At 42.9% G+C, this 20494-nt stretch overlaps 2 protein-coding genes across 6 annotated transcripts in view; both read left to right on the top strand.

Moving 5' to 3' along the window:
• The window catches only part of spon2b (spondin 2b, extracellular matrix protein), a 36810-nt gene extending 33491 nt beyond the window's left edge, over positions 1–3319 (top strand). For all 3 annotated transcript variants that reach the window (XM_056439053.1, XM_056439052.1, XM_056439051.1), the window contains one exon: positions 2264–3319. In XM_056439053.1, the coding sequence (XP_056295028.1) occupies positions 2264–2442 (179 nt within the window). In that variant the 3' untranslated portion in view covers positions 2443–3319. The remainder of the gene's footprint in view (positions 1–2263) is intronic.
• A 366-nt stretch (positions 3320–3685) lies between these two features.
• Positions 3686–16807, top strand: LOC130209698 (probable E3 SUMO-protein ligase RNF212). Of its 3 annotated transcripts, none has more exons than XM_056439482.1 (18): positions 3686–4026; positions 5877–6257; positions 6826–6917; positions 7614–7739; positions 7917–8063; positions 8584–8626; positions 9803–9919; positions 10355–10416; positions 10515–10589; positions 10731–10787; positions 11061–11119; positions 11229–11288; positions 11871–11935; positions 12466–12526; positions 13791–13833; positions 14021–14075; positions 15382–15451; positions 16216–16807. In XM_056439482.1, the coding sequence occupies exons 2-18, from the start codon at positions 6128–6130 to the stop codon at positions 16355–16357; spliced, it is 1404 nt and encodes a 467-aa protein (XP_056295457.1). In that variant the 5' UTR covers positions 3686–4026; positions 5877–6127; the 3' UTR covers positions 16358–16807. The 3 variants fall into 3 exon arrangements, with proteins under 3 accessions (XP_056295457.1, XP_056295456.1, XP_056295458.1); XM_056439481.1 differs by having other exon boundaries at positions 13689–13833; XM_056439483.1 differs by lacking the exon at positions 5877–6257 and having other exon boundaries at positions 13689–13833.
• Positions 16808–20494: the final 3687 nt, after the last annotated feature.

Genomic DNA, 20494 nt, shown 5'->3' with positions numbered 1-20494 from the left:
TATAGGGTTTTTTGTTGAAAAACCCTGCTGTTTGCTATAGTCCAATATTAAAATGGATAGGAGGGCTACATTCTTCAAAACATCAGTCAGTCTGACTGTAACCTTAGAACAAAGCACGCAATATCTTTAAATGTACCAGTGTTCGAACTCTATTATTTCTTATATTTTATCCTGAAAATAGAGTGTTTAAGAGTAGATCAACGTTTCTTTGAATTTTTCATGGGCACAAGGTGCACACGAGCAAAAAGGCAGGCGATGTTCTACAAATTCCTGCCGCCGGGATTCAAACTATTTCCCCGATGAAGAGTGAATGACAGTATTGCTCGGAGCGTAACTATGAGCCAGAAAAGGCAGAAAAGAAGAAGACTACAAGCTGGCAAAGTCCTCAAAGATATGTACATACTGTAATGGAAATGAACCTTTTCAATCTCCTTTAGAGAAAACAAAAGTAATGTCGGAACACTTTAATGTCTTTAAGCATTTATTAAACAGAAACTCTGAATAATTCAATTGCATGACCGGAGCTCCACCCCACCAATGGTTTGGAGGTCTGACCCAATTCATCCTTTAATTAACCAGCCAAAATATCCAATAGGAAAACTCAACTATTATAATTCTTCAGGTATAACAAAATGAAAAAACCTACACTTCACAGTGCCTACCCTCGTCTGCCTCTCTCCATTCTACTCCTGATCGAGTTATAGAAACATTCCCCAAAAAATAATCAAAGGCTGAAAGTTGCGCAAAAGAACCAAGCTTGGGTTCCAGTCTTTTGCTGACTCAAATGAAAGCATTTGGGAACCATTACCGGCCACACACAAACTCAACAACTTCCAACCAGAAGAGCCAAGTGAGGGCAGGGCATCCAAAAGTGCCAGGGGTACATCTGGCATCCAGTGGAAAACCCTAAAGATGCATTTAAAGAATAATGACACATAAATTCTGTATGGAAACATGTTGGTTGTGAATCAAAATAGGATGCAGACACGCATGCTTTAACAAGATCTGGATCCACAAGGGGACGCTGGGTAGAGTTAACGCTGCTTCCCACACAATGTAAGACTCTCTGACGTACAGATTAGCCGTAAAGAGTCAAAAATGAAAGCCCAACTGCAAGTGAGAATAGAACGAGGGCTTGGGAAGAGTTAAGATGAAGATTGAGTCAAACTAGAGGCAAAGCCAACCATGCAGTAGTCAGACAACCTGTCAGTGTGACTTATGTTCTCCAAGGATGGGAGAAAGTAACCTTTTATAAAAACACAACTAATCACAGAAAGTCTAAACAGATGACTGGGATAGTTTTTTTTTGGTAGGCGAAAAAAGGAAACATTCCTGGCATTAGCGCAGACCGCACAGTCATCAGATCCAAACCTCTAAAGTCACCGTGACCTTCGAGGTTTCAGTCAGCATCCCAGACTACAAGTCTGTTCCCCTGACTACACATCAACAAACAACGGAGGGCCAGGAATCTGTTGGGGCTTCCTGTCTTGCTCCCAAGGCTCCATCCTACCCCTCTCTCTGCTTATCCTTCATCTCCCTCTCTTTGATGCCCCTTCCCCAGGGCGTGAGCAACAACTTTCATTGCAGAGAAAGCACCTGCTCCAGACAGTATCTGTTAAAATGCAAAAAGCTCTTACAGCATTATGTCACCTCTGTCCGTGATGGACACACAGGGGACATCTGACTGGGTTGTTCCATCCGGCCGTCCATCAATGGCGGTTCCGTACAGCCGCCGCCCATACTGCTGCTTTTCTACTCTTTGGCGGACAAATAAATCTGTGATATAAATCAACTGAGCGGAAGCTCTCAACAACGTGGCTCAGAAAGTTCACCATGTTGGAGAAAGAGCAAAAAAACCATCTACATGTTGTTACATCTCATTTAACACATGACTTCAATTATATAAGTAGCCAAAAGCAAAAACCCTGCCAATAATATGTGGGTTCCTAAAGAGCTGCACACACAGTATGCTACCATTTACTGCATTTCCCTTTGATTAATTTGTACACCTTTTTTAATAAAGGACAAATAGCCTAAGGGTTAACGGGCGGGGGTTTTCCCGCTCATGACTAATTCCTCTCCTTTCCACTCGAACCTATAAAAAGAAACTCACAAATGCCGAACAATGAATACTGTTTGTTCAAAAAAAAAATGTGGAAAGATGCACATTCGCAAGAGCTAGAAAAGAAAAAGAGCTGCAAAAAACTCTGAATCAAGCCTAAATGTCAAGGTGATTATAATCCCCGCCCCCTTCTCTCTGCAGACACCCCTCTGGACTGCGAGGTGTCACTGTGGTCTCCTTGGGGCTTGTGCAAAAGCAAGTGTGGAGACTCCGGCGTGCAGCACCGCACACGCTATGTCGTCATGCACCCAGCGAACAATGGATTCGCTTGCCCCCTGCTGGAGGAGGAGAGGAAGTGCTTACAGGACAACTGTTTATGACTAAGCCAGGGCAGGAGGGAGAAGAAAGAGAGGAACGAGGGGAGAGACAAGAAAGAGAGGAAATCCAGGAAAGGGAGGAAAGGACGGAGGCGGAGAAACAGGAAAAGGTGTCCGGTGTACGCACATGAGGCGTAAGCACGATGACGTGGACGCCAATATTTCCTCCATTGGCCCAGCTGCTGCCGTCTGTGGAAATGACTGATTGATTGTCGTCCTCAAGTCACATTGATAGATCTGACAGCACTAGAGAAGTGTAGTTTGGCACAGCGGCTATTAGACACCACTTTAGTTTTTGGCAGATTATGTCAAACTTGCTGTTTTAAACATAGTTATTAACTGAAAACCCATTTCACACGATAACTTTGTTATAATTGGACTTTTCTGAAGATCCCAGACATTTGTTGTTCACAGTGGATTACAAGTGGCAGCAGCTTCTATCAAGCAGATACAAAAAATTTACAAAACGTACACACGATACTTGAAATTTGAAATTTTTATATCAAAGAAATATTACAGAAAATCTAAATGTCAGCTATGGCACTTGGGGAAACACGATGCCTCAATTGTTCCATGAGCAGAAGTACAGCTGTGCTAGATAAAAAGTGAGTCAGACATATAAATTATGCACGGCCCTCCCCCGCATTCAAAACATAACCTTCAGAGGCCCCGTGGTCGTTTTCCTGAAGACAAAAAATATATTTATTGACAGGATTTGAACCTGTAGTTTACAATATATCAAATCTCAATGTAATAATTTGTAGGTCGTTTTGTTATGATAGTAGTTTTTGGGAAAAGAACATTATAATGCGAAAAATGTACACAAAAATGTTGTCTGTATTTTTTTCTGTACGATCAATAAAGTGTAAATATATCTTAAGATATTGTGACCTCATTGATAAGTGCCTCTTAGTAGTCTGAAGAAATATAGGACATTGTGTACAAGTTGCTGGAGTCTCACTGGCTTCACAACACCATCACATCTAAGAGTAAAAACACATGGATTAAAATCCTTCTTTCGTGCCTCGGCATTGTTTGACCTCTAAATCTGAATCACACATTTGGGCTGCTAACAATGGGGCTGCAGGATCAAATTAAATGTAGAGAGAAATCATTTCAATTGGCTGACCCGGGGGGGTTCGAGCCCCGGATAGGATTCCCCCTGATGAGGTGTCGGTCATAAAATTGATGATTGTGCTCACCGACTATTTAAAACAGTTCACCAAATGTCGACGGAGCTCAGGAGGCATTTCACCGAGTGCACTTCACGCCGTGACGTCCACCGCGCCGCACATCCCACGATGAAGTGGGAGTCCCATTTAATAGCCAGAACAGACGGCAGTTACACGTAAGGTGACTCCCCCACCTCGACCCACCAAGCAACATAGAAAGCGCACTGCAGCTGACAGATTGAACGGCAATAAGAAAGAAACATCTGTTGCGACAGGGAGCTCCTTCCTTTTTGAATGACGAGGAAGAGGAAGAGGAAAATTACTGCGACAGAGAATCAAGAAAATCACGAGCGGAACGAGTTTCTGGCTTTATCAATAGTTTCATCAGCGCAAGCCGGAGACAGCCGAGTGTGAAGTACGTGGCAAGTATGCAGTAGTACTATATGATGAAGAATACTTAATGTATACAAAAGAAAATGGTTTTATCGCCATACTAAAAGGGGTTCTGGGAGTTTGTTTTGGTATGCTCAGGATACATGAAGAAAGTGAAAAATGCACTATTGTGACCCCCCACTAATAATGTTCGTTATATACAACAAACAAGAAGATTAATACTCTTTCCAAAGGGAAAATCTTTAAAATAATACTGTAAGAACTAAATAATTGGTCGCACTATTTGGTTCACGTTGAATTGTAGAATAGTAACGATAGTATAAGAGTAGTATGACACGGACACGCCATTTAAAACTGTTTAAAACTGAATGCACTATTTCAAAAGCAGGTACAGTGTATTAAACATGTTGATTTAGTATTCACACTTTCTACACGTGTGTGTGGGAGGAGAAGGAAAACTGATTATTCGCCGACTTTGGGGAATAACAACTTTTGCAGATGCTAGAAATGAGAAGGATTTATTCTGTGTGCGGGGGTTTACTCTAGAAGTGACCCCATTTAGGGTTTCCATATGGCAACTAGGCTTGGATTTAAATCTCCAAAGACATTTGAACTCTCTCTTACTGTCGTAACAGACAGTGTGACACTGGTGATCCTTACTGCTTAAAGGGCCAAAAACAAAGTTTAAAATGACTAAAAATGACTTCCAAAAATTAGAAATACAGTATGTCAGTAGACCAGATGAGGGGCATTTGTCAAGATAAACCATACATCACTTTACTATTGTAATGTATGCCTTCGGGCTCAGTTCAGCATCCATCCCTTTCCATTTAGTGTCGTGAATGCCGAGCTGGCCCTGCACTGGAAAATAAATAAGTCTACTGCAGTGAACAAGTCTAGTGCAATCCAAACATCGACATGTTTAATCCAATGTAACACCGCTCTCACATTGTCATCCTGACCTGGTGGATATGTTCTGTATCGTGGCAAAAGAAAACACTTAACCCTCCTGTTACCTTCGAATTTACTAACATCTTTTACCCTCGGGGTCAATTTGACCCCAGCAATTAAAATCTCCAGAAAATGATTAGAATTAATATTGTTTCCCAAGTTTAAGTGTGAGGTACTTTATGTGTGTTTGTTGACTACCTAATGCACTAAAGAAATCAGTAATGTACAGAGCCATTGCATACTGGAATGTGCTCCCCTCATATGTGACTCTAACAAGAAATAAATGTGATTTCAAAAGGAAACTTAAGGCAGCAATAATCGGAAAGGAAATTATAGTAGATTAGGTTATTATTTTAGGTATTTAAGGGTTATTATTTTACTTTGAATGTAAATGTTGTTTTCTAAGTATAAGTGTTTTTGTGAAAATGTATCATGCTGTACTGCATTTTATGTATTTGTATTGTATTGTAATGTTTTTTGCCTGGACCCCAGGAAGAATAGTCTCCACTACGGTGTAGACTAATGGGGATCCTTAAAAACTAAACTAAACTAAACCTAAACAGCCCTTTAAATAAATACAAAAGTTGATATTTCTTATATGTTTTACACAGTGAAAAACAGCCTGGGGTCAAATTGACCCCAAAGAACACAGATGGGTACAAGTTGTGTACAGGACAGTGAAAACATATCATCATGTGAATGTTATGTTTTCCCAGTTGTTCCCAATAAATTAGGAAAAGTCCTGAAATATGAACCCAAAAAAATGATGTCAATCATTTATTTAGTGACGTTAAACATTGAATGGGGTCAAATTGACCTGTGCCTGGAATGTGTTGGAAGGGGCATAATGCTACCATTACTTCCATGTACGTTATCTGTAACTTTAGCTCCTCAGTCCCAATCGCTCACTCTCTTTTGCAGCTTTGCTATTGGCTTCCAGTTCACCCAGTCACCAGACGACCAGAATGTCTCGTCACACAAAGCAGCACCTGTGAGGTTCTCACACTCAACCTGTTCCCCTCAGAGCCGTCCACTTTACGCTATCGGACATGTCTGTTCGGCTTTAGTCGATGACACCTACATTTTGAGTTAGAATTTGCAGAAGTCAACGTGGACCACGATTGGGTCAGCGCCACATGTATTGTAATTGAATCGCACATTGTGAACTGAAGATGAGTTTGCGAGGCGTTGGCTTCGTCCTCCAGTGTTACCTGATGTTGGCAGCAGCCATGTATTTTGATCTCGGAGAGCAGGAGGAAAAGTGCATCATCGAGGAGATTCCTGAAGACACGCTGGTCACCGGTGAGTCCTGGAGAGGGATTATTACTCCTGAGTGTTGTTTACAATCTCAACAGAGTTAATGGGTGTTGAGTAAGATTTGGAAAACTGTGTTGTGAATCGCCACGAGATTGTTGAATAACACATTTCATGTGAAAGTGTACCTGCATGATAGTGTGTCCCTGACTTCAGCGAGTGCAAAAGCCATTTATGTACGGTAATAATGTAGCATCTTTTTGATAACAACAAAAACTCATGAAGATGTAAAGAGTTTTCCATTCAATGCACACTGCTAATTATACTCAAAAGTACTTAAAGTGTCCAACAAGAGGTCCAACAATAAGAGTGTTACTACTGTTGGGTGACATTTAATCTAACAGTAACATGTCAAGAGATATGTTATTTTAAATATTACATTGCGTGTACACAGTAAATATTCTTAATGTTAAAGTAAAGCCCTCTATAAAAGTGCATTTCTCTCTTCCCTCTTCATGCTTAATCTAATCCTTATTACTTACGTTTCCCTTTCTAACGACGTTGACTACGACTGTGTGTGTGAATGCACTCATGTGAGACTGTGCTTCTCCTTCAGGTCATTTCTTGTTGGAGCCTTGGGACATGAAGCTGTTCTCCCACTCTCCCCACTTCGGCGTCACTGTGACAGTCAGAGACCCGAACTATGAGGTACTGCACTCACAGGAGAAGTTCATCAAGATATTAGCACACTAACATATGTGTGTGTGTGTGTGTGTGTGTGTGGTGGGACACTAAAACATGTGCCGACTGGTTTCTCCATTTAAACAAAACCCAAACAAGGATGGAATACGTTACTAAAGATCATCAATGCACGGTTTAAATGTTAAAAATGTAAAAGACTCACAGCATTTGTTCTCTTTTTTTGTTATTGCATCACTCTTGAACTCCAATTAAGCTTCTTCTCAGTCATTTACAATTAGTGATACCAAACTCTACAATCAAATATGTATCTCAGTAAAAAGTACAAAAGTCAGCCCTGTCTGTGTAATATTATTAGATTAATGGATCATTATTACTGATGCATGTAGCATGAGTATGCTGGTTAAATTGGAGTTAATTTAAAATGCAGGTGTACTTTAGTTCAGTAATTGAGAAAATGTGCTTATTAACTTTCCCCCACTGATGTGGTCCCAGTATGACAAATAATAATTGTGTTTAATTTCAAACTACATTTTTGGGGGAAGATTTTGCAATGCCAAACAATGAATGGACATTCATGAGATAATCTACCGGCTGTAGCTGAATCCTTTTCATATACAAACCCATCTTCCCTTCACCGACCCTCAGTTTGTTGAGCCGTAGATGAGGACATGTTGCCCTGACAGTGTCTTCCCTGCTCTTTAGGTTCTGATGTCCAAACGCTACGGTAAATTTAGTAAATTCACCTTCACAGCTCACGCCTCTGGTCAGCACTACCTCTGCTTCCAGACCAACTCCACAAGGTTTGCTGTCTTCTCTGGAGAGAGGCTGGTGAGACCGATACAGACACAAAGATAACGTGTGTTCAAAACAGAGGGACACGAACAGCAACAGATTATTACATTTGTATATTGCACACGTATTATCTATCTGTGGATTATTTGTGAAAACAAAAAAGGTTATTGTTCTTTATTAACCCCTTATTATTCCCCCCATCGTGCTGCACAGAAGCTACATTTGGACGTTCAGATGGGAGAGCACCCGATTGACCCCAAAACTGACGAGACCAAAAACAACATGGAGGTTTTGGAAAACAGCCTCAGACACCTCGTGGATCAGATGATGTACATCACCAGGCAACAGGAGTACCAGAGGGTAAACCAGCATGTCACTGTCCTGTCTGCAAACATAGCAACAAAAAAAGATTTAAAAAAATATATTTACCATGATAGTGCGAATGAGGACTGCATTAAGATGAATCATAAGCCATCGGACATGCTATCTTAACCCTCCTGTTGCCTTAGGGTCATTTTGACCCGATTCAATGTTTCACCCTCCTGTTACCTTTATATTTACTAACATATTTTACCCTTTGGGTTCAATTTGACGCCAGCAATTAAAACCTCCAGAAAATTATTAGAATTAATATTGTTTTCCAAGTTTAAGTGTGAGGCACTTTATGTTTGTTTGTTGACTACCGAAAGAACACCGACATTAAACATTGAATGGGGTCAAATTAATCCTAAGGCGGGGGGAGGGTGTAATATTGATTCGGGTCAAAATGACCCTAAGGCAACACAAGGGTTAAATAAATTAAGTGTTTCTTCTGAAATCGTTCTCTGAACCTCAATTCTATTTTTCTATCTATCTATCCATCCATCTATCCATCATTCAGGAGAAAGAGGAGGTGTTTCGTCAGATCAGTGAAGAGACCAACGGTAACGTGCTCTGGTGGGCCGTGGTGCAGACCTCTGTTCTGCTGTCAGTTGGTTTCTGGCAGATGAAACGACTCAAGGACTTCTTCATCGCCAAGAAGATTGTCTGATGATGATGATGATGACCTCTGACCTATCAGCTCTCAGCCTGATGACCTTACAGCGTGCCCCGGATGTCTCAAGTTGACTGTAGACTGCATACTCTATGCATTTAAACAAAATCAAATAGCATATAGGATTAAAAACTGACTATAGCTCAAATAATATGTAAATGAGTTGAGACAGATCAAACAAACACCCACACTGCTTATAACATGTTTTTTGTGTGTGATGTGAAAAAAATATGCACAATGTTCAGAAAGACAGGACACAAACACCGACATTGGATACACTGTGTGCAAATAATAAATATAATTTGATGAATGTTTTGTGATTATTTCCCTTTTAAAATAACCCTTTAAAAAAACATGTCAGTGATAAAAGAAACTGGAAAATTGAACTTAAATTAAGTTCATGAATTCATTTAAACAGCAAATAAATTAAGTTAATGAATTTATTTAAACAGCAAATATTATGCATGACTTACCTCCTGTTCAGATCTTTGTCTAATATCCTCATACAAGTTGTGATATAGTTTGCATGTAGTAAGTAATATAATATAACATGTTGTGGACCAGAGAGCAGATACTCTTGTAGTTTACGCATATGTAAATGAGCTAACTTGGGTTAGCTAGATACTATTTTAGCTTTAGCTTTAGTCAGGCTGAGTAACGTTCTGCTGAATTTAGGAAATATTAATCAAGCTAGACCGACAGTTACGTCAGATAGTTAGCCAACAGACAAACGCCTTTAGTTTAATCAGGTTATGTAGTTTTAACTAGATTAAACGCTCATAAAGTCTCTTTTCTCACAAGTCCGTTATTTACCGTTAGACAGCAGCGGGACACCAAAGGTAACACACCTCCACGTGCTTCACGTTATTGTAAAACACATTTGTTTTAAACGGGGTGAGCCGAGTTATGAAGGTGTTTTACACTTAGCATGCAAACAGACACGTTGTTTTAACGGCTTATTGAAGGCGACAGATGGAACTACGAACTAACCCTGCGAGCGACATCGAGTCAGCGGAGCCGGCTAACGGAAGCACCACGTGACCCTCGAACCTCCATCTTCCTGCAGGTCTCCAAATGTCTTACTGGGTCTGCTGCAACTCCTGCTTCCTGTCCCCCAGCGCGGACAGAAAGCTGGCGGTCACCACCTGTGGCCATGTCATCTGCAGTGTCTGTTACGGGAAAGGTACAACTCGCTGCTTGTAATAGTTCAGAGCCGTTTCTTCGCAACAGGGACCTCTGTTGGACCGCGAGGGATGTTACAGAGCTGATGACTCACTTCTACACCCAGAGTATTGATGGCCACACTGGGGTTCATGTTGTTCTGGACATCCAGTCATGCTATGTTAGTCATATATGAAATTACACCATTCATCCATGTTGTTGATGTGGGAGATCTTGAAAGTACACACTCCTGGATGACTTTTTAATCAGCTCTGGCTGGCTTCCACAGTCAAACCCAGAGGTTACACTTAATCCATTCTGGGTGTCGGACCTGAGCACTTTTGAGAATTCCTTCTTGTACACTTCCATTCTACATGTCCTCTATATTCAGTGTGAGCCTAGAAAGGTGATGCATTTTGTATTTCTGCCCATGTATAATTGCAACTTTTTCATTCAGGCAAACCAGGCAAGTGTTTAATATGCAGTGCCAAATGCCAAGTGACGCCTCTGTCTGACAAAGTGAGCATCTTCTCTTCCCGTTGAACACGGCTGCACGACGTCACACTTCATCACACGACCTGCTGTCATCACAGTCACGTGGAATGTCTTTGTTTCAGAGCAGTTCAGAGGTGAAGGCTCTGTTCTCCGACATCAACTCTGTGGCGACCAAACACATCGCGGAAATCAGCAAAGTGTGGTCATTTTCAATCTCCTCGTGAAATATTGAAAACAGTCTTGTTTACTGTTCTTACGGCAGTTCATTCTGAGTTAAACATGCAAGATATATAAATATATTGTTATCCAGACTCGCTGTTTACTTTTTTTCTTCTCAGGTTATATTGTTTCAGACAAGACATCAAAAGAGACTGTTGACATACTACCAGAAAAGGGTGAGAAACATCTGTATTGCTGCCATGGGTGTTTGTTGTTGTGCATGTGTATTTGAGGATTTGCTTTTCTTTATTTCTTTTATTCTATGACAACCTTTTTTACCCCCCAGCCATGTAAAAAGTCTAATTGTATGAGTTTCCTTTTGTATTTTCGGCCTGCTAAATATATTTATTTATATATATATATTTATATATACATATATACACTTCTTACAGTGTAATAAAGTCATACCTGCTGTACAAATGCATCAACAGCCATTTTATCGATTGCAGAATGAGAATTTCGAAGAGGTGTTAGTCAAGATGAAGCAAGAAATGCAGCAGATGGCAAAGTAAGTGAAACCATAAGTTCATAGTACGTTTTCATACTTATTTCTAAACTGCCGTTCATGAACATGTGGATGCCTTTGTTATTTATGTTCATTATATCCCTCTAAAAAGGAAGCTGAATGAACAGAGCGCTTACATCTCTCAGCTGGAAAGCTCTCTTCAGCATCAGAGGTACAGCGTTCATTTGTTTTCCAACATTTGAGAGCTCTTAAAATATACAAAATGTTTGCAGGCAATACTTTTCTTTTTTAATGCTTGTAAATGTGATCTATGGCGGTCAGGTTTTCCTACTTTAACAGCCACTTTTCTGTGTAATTAGCCCGTCTTTAACGGTTCCCCAAACCAGACTAACCTGAACATTTATTTTCCAAAGTCTTTGCTAATAAGCATTTGGCTTATGTTTGATTTTAATTTCCCATTCTGTAGGCGATCTTTCCACCGTTGAATTAGACAAAATGATCTCTGGACGTGCTAAAACCTGTTTCAGATGGTTTGGCAGCACTTAAGCCTATAAAGTTATTTTAAACCAGCGGGCTGTTATTCCTCTCTGTTCGCTAGGTGTCACTTCTGGCACATCTACCTCAGCACTGCAGCTCAGATAAACATTCTGTAAAATACAACCAAAGTTGGAAAAACTGGAAGAAAAACCTCAAACTAAAATCTTATTAGAAATCATTTGTCTGGCTTAAGACATGTTATTAGCAGCTACGTCTCTTTACCCCATTAATCTTGTTTATTATCGTTTCCACTCAGTGCCAAAGCTTCATCGGTGCCTCAGATGAGCCACAGTTCCTACAATCTTCATGGACAAAAATCAGGTAAAGAAATATTTCATATTTCTGTGTCACAATCATATTAGATCATTGTTGACAGTATTATATTGTACTCTACTCACAGCAGGCCTGGAGTAAGAGCCACCAAAAACACAGAACAATTCATATACAATATTCAACACACTGGTGTGTTACTGTTGTTCATAGTAAGAGTCAAATGTGTCATAACTTAAGAATTACTCGAGCCAAATAATTTAATGAAGAAAGAAAACACTGTGTGTTGAGAAAGAGGCAAGTAAGTATTAGTTATAGAGAAAAGATCACATTTCCAAAAGGGCACTTTAAACTTTAAGGCAGAGCAATCAAGACTCCGACTTCTTTTACACAACTCTTTTATGAATACCGGTAGGACTAAGCACAGCTAAGCAGCTGGAAAAAAGAAGAAAAAAATTAGGCCAGTGAAACCGGCTCGTCTTTGTGGTCATATCACAGATCCACATATTTTCATACTGATGTCTAATCTTCATTAATAGAGCTCGGTGGTGGTTGATGTTGCTCCTCTTGCTCGGTGTCAGTCCTACAGATCCCGTATCAGTCCCCCATGTCCCTCTCGAGACGCTCCTCGACGACTAATATGTGAGTATCGGCCCTCCCTACGCGTCCACAGCGTATCTCTGAACATCTCTTCACCTCGTGTTTCTCTTTGCTCTGCACTTCATTACCTCTCGCCCTAAAGAGAGAGGGGGGGGAGAATGCAGGAGGTATTTCACAGTGCAAACAAGCCGTATCCTGAGCTCAGCCCCCTCGTCTTATGTTAGCTTTAGCTGCTGTATGGCTCCGCCGTGCCCCGCGGTTATCTACACACACCTGAAAAAGCTAAGCTTTGCTTGGGTTTAGTCGGGATTCCCTGTTGGGTTTCCGGCACACCGTTGACACAGGTCTGATTGTCTGCGCCAGTTTACTAGGACAAATGTTTTTTCTATCCAATGAGACTTTAGATTCCGTGTAGATGATGGACAGCGGATATTAACCCCATTCACAGCATCGCCCCCACGCCTGCGGGCACAATTCAGCTTCGATTAAAAAAGTAATTTAATTATTTAAAAGAAATTTGAACAGGAATTATTTTCAAAATGTTTAGATTTTACAGGGTGAATTTAATAAAAAATAATCCAATTCACAAAATCAACATCTTGACATTTTGCAGTTGCTCTCAAGTTTCAGTGAAATGCATGATGTTTTCAACAAATGAGCAAGTATGACGTACAATATTGGATAAACAACCATCTAATACTATAGTCTTTTTTTTGTGATCACATATTTTATTGTTTTTTGAGATATGCACATGCAAAGGAAAAGATGTACACATTGTAGGTAAACAAAGGTACTCAGACAAAAATCATTAAAAATAAATAAATAATAATAATAATATATATATAAATACGGGTAGACATGCAAAAACCTGCACACATATTAACATATATATGCACATACCTGCATACCCTAGTACATACACCCACATCAATACTCTTAATGTACCCCCCTCCCACTGTTGGCGACGCCCCAAAACTAGTCTTAAGATATATCTTTCCTCAAAACTGCCGCTGAGAAAACTCATCAACACACAATTTCCCTGAATCAAATACTGCTGAAAGGCATAAAACAATGTATGTAAAAGCATGGGAGTATCTCATCCTCCAGTAGTATTTTTCAAATGATCTATGAAGTGTGTGGGGGAGTTGTTTTTGTCAGTATTTCACAAAGTGAATATCTGTCCTTGGAATGAATCGTTCCCCAGTCATCTGGCTGGTTCTGAAACAGAAAGGCTCAGAATCCAGCGCAGAGCTCAGCCAACTGAAACCAACAGGACTGATGAGGCGTGCTCTCGTGTCTCTCGCAGCACTGAAAACACGGACGTGGATGAAAGGAGTCTGTTCAGAAAAGTAAGTGTCATTATTTCACCTGCAGTAAGCCTCCAGTTCCTGTATACAGTGTGTGTCACGTACCGTGCGAGGTCCGTCAGGATTCGACGGCATCTTCACATTGACTGCGTGACTTTAGTGCATGAAGAACAAAAGAAGAATAAGCAATTAAAAAGTCATGATTCTGGGTTTTCCTCTTGTCTTTCAGCCTAACACGGTCCCCCGACTGTCATTAATCAGTCCTCCACAAGATGGACGAATGGGTGTGTGCTCATCAAACGTTTGTTTTCTCTGTACTATAGGAGACCATGACCTCATGACCTTTGATCTCGTGATGAATCCATGAGGACATTATTCCAGTAGATTCACGGTCCGGTGTTTGACTCCTCGCTTCAATCTGAATATACGAGCGCTGCACAATGGGGCCTTTGAAAAGCCCCTTATGTTATGCTACCAAGGATACGACACAATACAGAGGTTTGCATCTAAGGTTGCCTCTTTATAAACAAGATGTCAGGATGACTCCGACATCATTGCACTATAATTACCTTCCAGAACCATCTTGGTGTCTATGGGCTCCCCGGTTGACCACCCACAGGGATTAAACCCACACAGATGTTGCCTCTTGTTATGTTAGGATTACACCTGCTGAGCTCACTCTCTCTGATTGTGTTATTAAGTTCCTTAAAGTATTTGACCTCCATTGTGGCAGATAAGTGAGATGACGGCCTTCAAATGTTTAAAGGATTATGCAGATCCTCACTAAATATATTATTACATTCACATTGAAAATGCGGAAGGTTATGTTTTGATCGCCGTGTATTTATTTATTTATTTGTATGCGTGTTACTCGCATAACTCAAAGAGTATTAAACCGAATCGCATGACATTTGGTGGGATGATTGGTTATTATCCGGGGACCATTTGATTCGATTTTGGGATCGATCGGGTCAAAGGTCAAGGTCATGAAAAGGTCAACATCTTCTTGAATTGCATGACATTTGGTGGGATGATTGGTTATTATCCGGGGACCATTTGATTAGACTTTGGGATCGATCGGGTCAAAGGTCAAGGTCATGAAAAGGTCAAAATCTTCTTTTTACCATAGCGCGGTCAATTTCTATCCAATTGGCATGCAACTAATGCCAAAATGTTCATAATTCAATGCCCAATCTTTTGATATGCGAATGTATGCGCTCTACCGAGTGCCCGTTCTAGTTATATTAGTCGTAGTATAGAAGGAAATCATAATATTTAACCAGCCGTAGCAGGTTTATTGGGCACAGACATGTACATGTGTTGTCATTACGAGATAACGATGTCATGTGTCATCAATCATAAAGAGGATTGTGGACATGCGGTCAATGTTTGGCCCTGTTGGTTAGCAACTCACTCTAAATGTGAGTCTGGAGGATTTTCCAGACGAGACTCGCAGCAGCGATGGGAGAAGAAACACACGAGCCGATAATGACCCCGAAGCATCTCTGGCATTTACAGTCACGATGAGCCTTTGTCTCTGCTGGAGCCGAGGGGAAGATTAACACCACTTCTCTCTGGTGTTGTGTTCAGGCACCGTCCCTCACAGGCCGCCCAACCACAACATGTTGGCCAACCGCTCGGCTCGCTCGGCCACAGTCAGGTGACACATCTCCTCCATTAAAGACATCCTCGTGAAATCAGAATCATTGAGATGTAGCATTTTTTACATATTCTAAGCTCGACGTTTCCAGTGCGAGCAACTTGTCTGACTGATTGTGAGTCTAGCAACATGAATCCATTCATAAATCACAGCATCACACTTTCATATGTTATGTGCTCTAGAGCTCCATTGTTGAGCCACCCTGTTGCAGTGGGGCAGTTTCCTTTATTACCATATTTGATTGGAGTCAATCTCACATGCATTAAACTAAACACAACCACAGCAAATCTATGGCTGAAAATAGTCCCCAACAAACACGTCTTACTCCTGTTTGAGGGGAATGTTGTAAAGTATTCAGAGACAGGCTAATGCGATGTTGATGCTGGGCATTTCATGGTGTTTGATGACAACAACAAAGTAAATACAACTGAAGAGTAAATTAACTCTCCCCTCCTCTCCTCTGTCCTCCTCTCCTCTCCCCTCCTCTCCTCTCCTCTCTACTCCTCTCCCCTCCTCTCCCTCTCTCCTCTCCCCTCCTCTCCTCTCCTCTCCTCTCCTCTCCTCTCTCCTCTCCTCTCCTCTCCTCTCTCCTCCTCTCCTCTCCTCTCTCCTCCCTCCTCCCTCCTCCTCTCCTCTCTCCTCTCCTCCTCCTCCTCTCCTCTCCTCTCCCCTCTCTTCTCTCCTCCTCTCCTCTCTCCTCTCCCCTCCTCTCCTCTCCTCTCCTCTCTCCTCCTCTCCTCCTCTCCTCTCTCCTCCTCTCCCAGTCGTTTTCAAGGATCTCCGATGACCCAGGATATGTCATACGGCCAGAGTTCTGGATGGAAGTCTCCCTTCTTCCAACCTCTCTCCTTCAGACACAACATGTCCTCCATGGTCAGCCCCCCTCCCAACCAAACACACACATGAACCGTCTTCAAGCCTTTTGAGGAAATACACCCGGCCGCCGATGTGCGTCCCGAGATATGCACGCGAGTCCAGGGTTTCATCAACCGGAGGCGACGTGAAATGTATTCCACTTGTATCGCACTTCACGTAGATGACCGAACGCAGATTCCGTTCGTTGAATCGACTCGCGATCAATTAAAGTGATGAAACACGGCGTCTGGTGTCAGGTGATGTCATCCACTGGAGCTGGAGTTGTTTGGGCGTGTTGTTTCTGAAGGGGAAGCACTTTCACACTAATCCAGCAGAGAGACCCGCAGGCCTCCGCCCACACAGCCTTTGCAACGCGGCTCGCCCCGAAGGCTCGTCTGACGTCACGCGCGCCGCCACCTGCTCGCTTTACACAAATGAACCGGGATTATGCTCCCGGAAGAAGAAGAAAAAGGCCATTTACTGGATTCAACAGGGCTTCGAAGGTTGACAGACAAAACGCTGCAGTGACGTCACGATACCCCCCCCCCCCCCACCACAGCGGCGCCGTCGGCTTCCCCCGACAACCGGGATCTCCGCGCGGCCCGCCGCTCGGTAACACGACTCGTGAGCTCGCCCTCACATCTTGTTACAAAAACGGCTGCAAGTGAGGGCAAAGCAAAGAGTAGCCACATGGAAACACGACACCACCCCCGAAGTCATCGCGCGGAGGAGAAGCCGCCGCGGTGAAGCGGGCGGCGAGGACGGCCAGATGTGTTCAGGCAGGTCGGCCCTCCCTTTGTCGACCCGCGCGCCCGCCTCCATTGTCCCCGGTTGTCAGGGTGTTGAATGGTGGCTATTGAAAAGGGCTCAGGTGTGACTGCCTGTGTGTGTGTTCTGTACACGCTATATTCAGGCACTAACTGGCATGTGTGTGTGTGTGTGAAGTCACAGGGCATTGTACAGAGGCAGGAGGCCTGATCCTCTCGGTGCTCCGGTGGGATTTGAAGTCGTTTCCTGTTTTTTAAGTTTCACTTAGAGAGAAATGGCTCCCTGGGGCGGAATCAGATGTCATGGTGTCACACTCTGGAGAGGGAGAAGACTTAATCAGATTCATCTCTCCCTTACGCCCACACACACTCACGCACACTCACACACACACACAGGGTCATCTCTTGCGCTGTATTTTTCCACAAGTACAATAATGTGCGTGTTTGAAATAGTCACACCATTCTCAAGACGTCTCCGTCTCCCTCTTTATCACTCTTCACTCTCTTGATTACCCCTGTGCGCACACACTCTTCCTCTCTCTCTCACACACACACACACACACACACCATTGCATGCCTCCAGGTGGTACAAATGAGGCCTGCCACTTCAGAGAGCTAAAGAAAACTATTCTGATGTCAGTGGTCATTATTCAGCAGCATGCTCCCACAGCTCCCCCCACCCAAGCTACATCTTACCGTGTGTGTGTGTGAATCTGATCCAGATTTCACACTTTGTCGCTCCTGTACCTGTTGGTGCTGTGAGTGTGATCCCCTCTCGGCAAGACACAACATGAACTCAATGATTTCACACGGCAGCTATTTGTCTCTCTGAGGTCCTCAGAGCGTTGCTGTGGAGGCTTACGCTGTGAAATCACTCATGGAGATTTAAAATGTACCCAGAAAAGACACAAGAGCGGATTTATTTGAATGTATTTGTTTCCTCTGGAACCAAATGTCCATGATAATGTTCATGGACATATGTTTATGTGCTTTTGGTCTACTCTTTTCAAGCAGTTGGGGGATCCACCGTGAACGTAATGCATCGCATGTAGATCACTTATCGTTGATGCAAGCAGTGCAAGATAAATCTGAGGGGCGATTTTTGTTTTTGCTGCAGAGAATTATGTTTGCTTGCTTTTTACTTTACCGGTGACAAAGTGAAGAGTTTGACCTCTCAAAGATGAAGGAAAACTATGAAAATTAAAACAATCTACATGCCATGATCTTGTTTTGTATTGTATTATATTATAATGAAAAGGTCTAATTTGACTTTCCCTGGTAGTAGCTGAAGTGTTTTGCCTGGTTTTTAATGTCAGGCTGTATAATGTTATATTTGAATGATCATCCAAAACATTTAAATGTAACTGTATTGTGATGATAATATGAGCCTGTTTTTACACATCTCTGTGAATTACTTTTTGTAATTTTTTTAATCCAAACAACAACTTGTTTTTTTAACCTAATGCATAACAGTGGAACAGGCTTTCACCACTTTATAGATGGTGTTGTGTGCATTTCCTTTTCTATAATATATTGTACATTCATAACACTAAATATCTATAATATATTTAGGCATATCACCCAGCCCGAGATTACATTTTAGTTTCCAGAATTCCATTCCTGTTGCATCCGGCAGAGCGAAATCATTTATAGGAAATATGGAGGTGAATTAGAGACTGAGGTGACATGACGCCGCTCGGCCTGTAGGGGGCGCTGTGGCCCACCCCCACGCTCTATGGAGGCTCCAGCGCGCATTCCTCTGCAATGTGTGAAGGCCTTTGGACCACAGCTGCCTCTGATAGGGATCGACAGGATGAGGAAGGGACATACACACACACACACACACACACACACACACACACACGTCTGTTCACATCTGCTGCATTTGAGGATGACATCGAGGAATTGTTGGACGCATGGCAGGAGGCGGCTTTGTTGCAATTTAGCGGAACAAGTGAGGATGGGTGACCTGCGCCACTCGTATTCTCCTCAGCATGCTCACACACACACACACACACACACACACACACACACACACACACACACACACACACACACACACACAGACATCCCACATGTGAAGGCAGGCCTTTGAAGGGGCCCGGCCTCCTCCAACTGTCCCGTGCATGTTTGAGTGATGTCAGCACGGCTGTGGAAAGATTCCTTTCCTGTCGCACACACACACACACACACACACACACACACACACACTTCCTTATCACCAACACCAAACTTGTCTTCCCTTTTTACGACTTTCTCAACAGATGCACAGCCACACACACACACACACACACACACAGTTGCTTGCACAACACACACTGACTCTGACTTTCTTCCTCTCTTTCTCTGTCCTACACACACAAACCCACGCACAGAAAGAGAGGCACACACTTGGCAGGATGTGCGGGGCCGAAAGACAACACCGAGATTACGAGGCTTTTGTCACGGCTCTGTGGCCGACTTTAAAGGCCTTGGCTCGCTTCCCCTCTGCCAGATCTCTTTCTTTTCTCACCCCGCCTGTCCACATCCCTCTCTTTTCACGGGGGGAATGGTAAACATTTGGTACAGAGGGACGGAGAAAGGGAGGATGGGTGGAAGGGAGGGACGGGCGGCGGAAGAAGGACGAGAGCCGCCTGCTGCCCCCCGTTAGCCTCTGTTTGTGTGTTTCCCGTCTCCCCGAGTTTTAATGGCGGCTTCGCCTGAGTGGAGGATGAGTGGAGAGAGGGAGAGGTATGCAAACAGGACCGGGCGTCAACGCCAGCCAGGTGTCTGTTGTTCACCTCTGTGTGTGTGTGTGGGTGTGTTCCCCCAGGTGTGTGTGTGTGTGTGTGTGAGGCCTTCATGGTCACTGACTCCATTCACCTGAGCCGTCCTTTCACAGTGAAAAGGCCGTTGCCGGTAGAAAAGCTCCTCGGACAGCTTCTCTTCATCACAGCTTCTCTTCATCACAGCTTCTCTTCATCACAGCTTCTCTTCATCACCAACCACAGCTGCTGTTGACTCAAGCGCCCAGGAATCTCCTCCGCGGGTTCACACCCTTTTAACCAGCCAACCGCACACCAGGGCCCTCCGAGAGTGAGCAAAAGGTCCTGCAAGACCTCAAGGTCTCCAGGACTAAACATTTGCTCTGGCAATGGACGGGATCTGGTCAAGATGCAGCCTTCTGATTGGTCAGAGGACGGCCGCAGCAGAGAAGAGCAAACCTCCACCCATTAATGTGATGCCTTATTTACTCCAACCACTGGACTTGCAAAACCGACATGTTACAAGCCGCTTGTCTCATTGGTAACCATGGCAACGACACATACACATTATTTCTGATTTTAAAAAAAATTCTCTGCAATATTCCATCGCAAAAAAACATCTACAACATCTTAATAATTGTAAAAAAGAAACAAAAGCTTCCCGTGCTGTGTGACAC

Source organism: Pseudoliparis swirei, chromosome 19 (assembly GCF_029220125.1).
Source record: "Pseudoliparis swirei isolate HS2019 ecotype Mariana Trench chromosome 19, NWPU_hadal_v1, whole genome shotgun sequence".
Lineage (NCBI taxonomy): Eukaryota > Metazoa > Chordata > Actinopteri > Perciformes > Liparidae > Pseudoliparis > Pseudoliparis swirei.
Note: the sequence above shows the minus strand (reverse complement) of the source record. Positions and strands in the feature narration are given on the sequence as shown.